The sequence below is a fragment of the Gadus morhua genome, chromosome 4 (genome assembly GCF_902167405.1).
Source record: "Gadus morhua chromosome 4, gadMor3.0, whole genome shotgun sequence".
Lineage (NCBI taxonomy): Eukaryota > Metazoa > Chordata > Actinopteri > Gadiformes > Gadidae > Gadus > Gadus morhua.
Window position 1 is genome coordinate 20,090,276 of NC_044051.1, and position 5,331 is coordinate 20,095,606.

The 5,331-nt window shown below is 48.1% G+C and overlaps 1 protein-coding gene across 2 annotated transcripts in view; it reads right to left on the reverse strand.

The window, feature by feature from the left end:
- fibcd1b (fibrinogen C domain containing 1b) overlaps positions 1 to 2,023 on the reverse strand; it is a 105,429-nt gene extending 103,406 nt beyond the window's left edge. The window contains exon 1 of one of the 2 annotated variants that reach the window (XM_030353071.1): positions 755 to 2,023. In XM_030353071.1, the coding sequence (XP_030208931.1) occupies positions 755 to 826 (72 nt within the window). In that variant the 5' untranslated portion in view covers positions 827 to 2,023. The remainder of the gene's footprint in view (positions 1 to 754) is intronic. The other variant, XM_030353072.1, reaches the window with a different exon arrangement.
- Between the last annotated feature and the right edge of the window lie 3,308 nt (positions 2,024 to 5,331).

Sequence of the window (5,331 nt, forward strand, 5' to 3'; positions counted from 1 at the left end):
CCCCCTCTCCCCCTCCCCTCCTCCCTCTTTCCCACTCTCCCTTCCCCTCTCTCCCTCTCTCCCTCTCCCTCTCTATCTCCCCCTCTCCCCCTCCCCTCCTCCCTCTCTCCCTCTCCCCTCCCCTCCTCTCTCTCCAGCATATGATAACGCATAGGAATGCATTGAGGGTCACATTACCCGAGTGTTCCATGCTGTACACTTCAATACACAGAAGAGAAAACGAATTCTATGTCGTCCTAAAATATGTATCAATGAATAATTTCAGGCATGTTATGCCTGATACGAATACCACAAATGCAACTAAATACCACTCGCACAGCAAAAGCTGGTTCACGTTGTTATGGCTTACGCAAAGTGTCATCCTCTGTTAGATATGGTCACACTTCGCTTGATCTTATCCTCGGACAAAGTGGCCAACGCGTGATTATTTTGCGCCAGGTACCTACGCTTACCGACCACGGGGGTCAAGTGACGTGCGGTAGTTGTCTATCGAGACAGGAACATGAGGCGTCAGAGGCCGGGGGAGTTGGACAGCATCTGCACCACTATTTTCTACGAGATAGGATTCTGCCCTAGAGAGAGCATGCATGCACCGCACACACCAACACCAGCTCTCCAACGGCTGGATAACACTGCGTCAAGAGTACCCCGTACACACACACACACACACACACACACACACACACACACACACGCACACACCAATTCTTTCCTCCCAAATACGTATACATGGCACGGTGTTCTATCCACATACCTGATTTTTATGCCGAGGTCCATCTTCGAGTTCTGAAGAGCTGTTCATGATTCCCCATGTGTCATTTACCATTCTCCGGAGAACCGCAAGACCGAGACCCGCCTGATATCCCAGGCGTACTAGAGAGAACGCAAAGCTAGTTCCTTTTTTGGGTTATTCTAGTTGTTCCGTTTAATGAACTCCATGGATAGAAAGAAACGTTGCTCTGTAGAAGGGTACGGAGGCAGGAGACTCAACTTCACCCGAGCTGAGGATCTACGCGGAGCCCCGCTGCCATCTCAAGCTCACAGGGGCCACACCGCCCGCTCCCGTTACGCACTAACACTACTTACTTCCCCCCCGAGTGTCTTGGGGATACTGCTCCGTTATTCCAATGAAGAAAAAACAGAGTATTCGCCAAATAGTTATTCTGATGCTGCACCTCCAACTCTCAAAGTTAAAATGAACCCAAAGCGAGCTGAACGGATCCCGAGCAGGAGAGCAGGAGAGCAGGTGCGGCTCCTCATCCAGCGGAGCATTCCCAAACCAACAAAAAACAATCGCAAAATGAAACGAAGCTTCGTTTCCTTTTCTTTTTTCTACGAAAGCCTATGAGCCCGACAGACGCACAGCGAAAGGCTTTCACTTCCCAACTCTGCCCAGGTCAGACTAGAAGGCGAACGGGAGCCGGGTGCCCCACTGCTGGCGAACACGAAGCCAAAACGTCCTGGATCCCCGCGCCTGAAAGAGCCGACAGTTCTTCGGTGCTGAAGCTGGGGGAGTGGGGTGGAGGTAGTGGTGGTGGTGGTGGAGGAGGTGGTGGCGGTGGTGCTGGTGGTGGTGGGGTTGGTGGTACAAACGGCTTCCTTTACTTGCCCTAGTTTGCAGAGTGATCTGCATGGGGGGAGGGGGGCACGGGACAGAAAAGGTATTTCACATCACAGATATAGCCCGCCTGGAAATGAAGAAGTACAGAAGTAGCCGTGGAGATGATAGACCGTTCTGCGGTCCGTATCTGCCGAACGCCGGGGCGCTCCGTGCCTCCAACCTGTCAATCAAACAAGCCTCCCTCCGGGTACGCGCGGGCGCGGCGCGACGCACAACGACTCGATCAACCTTCTCCCAGTGTGAAGAGTGCCCTGCCCCTGTGTGTGTGTGTTCCGCGACCGCTGTGCCACTAGTGCTGCTGCAACTGCTGTGATGCCTGCTTCCTCCGCATTATTAATACCGAACCTCCTCCTCCTCCTCCCAGTCCACAGCTCCAAAAAGTGTGGCGGCATGCATGCATGATGCTGCTGGCGGCTGCAGAACGCGACGCGCTGGGCTATGCGCTTCATCAGGTTAGGCTTCGTTGAGTGGAAGCGTTTATAGGTACTCCTGTTTACAGTGCATTAGGTGAAATGGGTGTTTTAACAAACAGAACAAAGACCAAAAACAATCAATACTAAATTCATCGAAAACACTTTCTACTTTCTTGTGCAAAGACATCGACGTTCAGGACGTATCACTCACAGAGAGCGTCTGTGGCCAACGTGTCCAATCAGGCCTGTGTGTCGTCAGAAATTAATGGGAATTGTCATTAATATCTGTAAACACATAAGTCTACGTTGACAACAAATACAGAGTTTGTTATGCGATAAAGCCTAAGTAAAAAGCACCAACATTTATCTAACTTGTGTTACCATTAGTAGTAGGTACAAAACTAATGCTAACTAATGGTAATACAAGTTTGATAAATAATTAATTTGTAGTCTACAATTGCTAGCAGTCTAGCCGTCAATTTGTCAGGTCTTTGAGCAAAGGTTGAACTGCATGGGATTCCAACTCACAAACCAAATAACAGGGAACACAGCTGAACAGACTGAGTTATCCACACAGATCAAACATTGGACTAAGGTGATCAGGGGAAACAAGCAGGGGATTAAAGATCCGGACCCAATGATTTATTTCTACCCAATGAACACATTCTTTGCTTTTGTCATTCTAGAATGTTCAAATACCTCTTAATATTATGTTGAATTTCCTCAGGTGGGCAGCCATGCAGATATTACGCCTTCCAAAGGGAAGTATTATTTCTGAAGACTATCGTGCTGAACTATGGACCACTGCTGTTCAGGGTGGAAATTTGTGAAACAATTACATTGTAAGGTCAGGTCTGTGAGAGGTTCCCTGGTGACTCGCCAAGGGAAGGGGAATGCTGCATTAAAGGGACCGGTCAGCACTATGCACATCAGCACGCAGCACCCCTACTAAACCTGTGAGATTGAACCCACGTTGTAGTGATGGACACCAAACCCTGTAGTATATGAATACTGTTTTAGTTTGAGGCAGTGCTAGACCGCACAGGCCGAATTCTATGTTTCCCCAGACGAATGACAAAGATTCTCAGCGGCCTCAGTGTGACTATTTTATTATAAACTGACTAAAATGTACGGATATTTTTTTACTACTCCTGTTCAGCACTTTGGCCAACTTCTATTGTTTTGGTTTTTTTTATGCTTTTTAAACAATAGCATTTGACTTTTCAGACATGCACTATCTTATTCATGAAATAAAAACACAAACAACATCATGTTTTTCCAAATGTCAGCAGGGATTGATGTGAGCTGACTGCCTAATGCAGTACTTGGTCCTGGTCGGTGATATCAGCACACAGAGTTCCGAGAGAGAGAGAGGCATTTGGCAGTTAGGGTCAGAGTAAATATAGCACAATTATTACATTGACAACAGATGAGGGACAGTGCGAGACAATGGCGAATGGGAGATATGCACATGAGCACCTATGAAACATGATACGCCTCATTCAGGCCTACAGTGCATCACTCTGAAAAAGCAATACATGTGTGAAATCATTAATGAGGGCCATTGTGACTGCGGTTGCTAAAATGCTCCACACCATAAGACTGTCAATATAAGACAGAGAAGGGTTGCGTGTGGACATGTATATTGTTAAACAGCATTCTCATCATTCATCGAGCGTCCGAACGCACACACTGAGTTATTCCTGCTAATACAAAAGGTGTTTAGCGCTACACTTCTTCCATACACCCTGAAGTCAGGACTTCCTCCTTAGGGAAGGCAGAACAAACATTAAATAGTGTTATAAATATAGTGCTCTCTAAGCAGAAACCAGGCTATGCGAGGCAATTCGTGCCATGCATCCTTCAAAGGCTAAATGATTTCCTCTGCAAGGAACGGCCTGTGAGGTTTGGGGTGTATCTAGGGGGGCTGAGCAGGGGGGCATGTGACAGGCTCTAGGGCTCCAGGGGGGGGGGAGGGGATGGAGCTCAGAAACCTGAAGACAATATACGCCAGCGGTGGGGTCACACCCACCGCTCTGATGCAGGTCACACGCTGTGTGTGTGTGTTTGTGTGTGTGTGTGTGTGTGTGTGTGTGCAGGTGGTGCATTAACCACATCGGCACTTAGAACCAATTGGGAGGGGGTGTGTGTGTGTGGGGGGGGGGGGTCATGGATGTCATAAAAACACCCTGATGGACTGGAGACATCAGGAGGTACAAAGTGGCAGTCAGGCAGAACGAGCCGCTCGGCGACAGGACAATAACCAGGAGGTGTGTTCTACGTGGCGCCGCTGTTGCCGCGCTCCCGGGCCTTGTTGTGCTGCTCGGTGTGCACGCAAGCGTGTGCGCACCGTTTTGATGTTGTTGTTGTTGACGACGCAGCGGCGGAGGTGTTGCGACCTTGCAAGCTGCTCTCCCCCCTCGGCGGGGAGGACTTCCTCCTCTTACGCATGGGGGGACACCGCGGGAGACGTGTGTGGCCACGCAGCTCTGAAGAGACAACAGAGTCCATCGGCCCCGGCCTCCACCAAAAAGATCATCAGACAAACAAACCAAAAAGAACAGCCCTATGGGAGAGTCGGCAGATCTGGAATCAGCATTAGTACCAGAAGTAGTTGTGTGTTCAGTAATCTGCAGTGTTTCTGAGTTTTCTCTGTACAAGAGATGACACCGGGTGGAGAAGGCACAGCGCTGTAAGGAGAAATCACAGTTCATTTCCCTTACAAAATAGAAGGTCAACACTATCTTTTACAAACTCATTTAATTTAGACAGACCACTCGCACAACGTCAATATGAATATCAAACAGTTAATCAGCGTCCATGGAAGGATGAGTCACTGAGTAGGACTTGAAGTAAAAAGGAGTCCAAATTATAGTTTATAAACTCATCTCTGAATTACCACGCCCCCCCATTTCACTTTTATATATATATAATACCTTTATATGTATATTATACATACACACATATAAAGATATTAAGAAATGAAATAAAAAAAGAATCAATGAGATCATTTCCAAAGCAGTGGGCAGACATCTTGCGGGTAATTATGATTCATATATCATAAATAATATCTTCCTCAAGGACCACCGGGGAGGGAGAGGGCGTTAAAGTATTGGCATCTCTGACTTAATAGAATTGCGGAGTGCCCTCTCTCTCTCTCTCTCTCTCTCTCTCTCTCTCTCTCTCTCTCTGTCTCTCTCTCTCTCTCTCTCTCTCTCTCTCTCTCTCTCTCTCTCTCTCTCTCTCTCTCTCTCCCTCCCTAGCGTCCGAGGGCTGACTCCACCAGTTCATTCCATG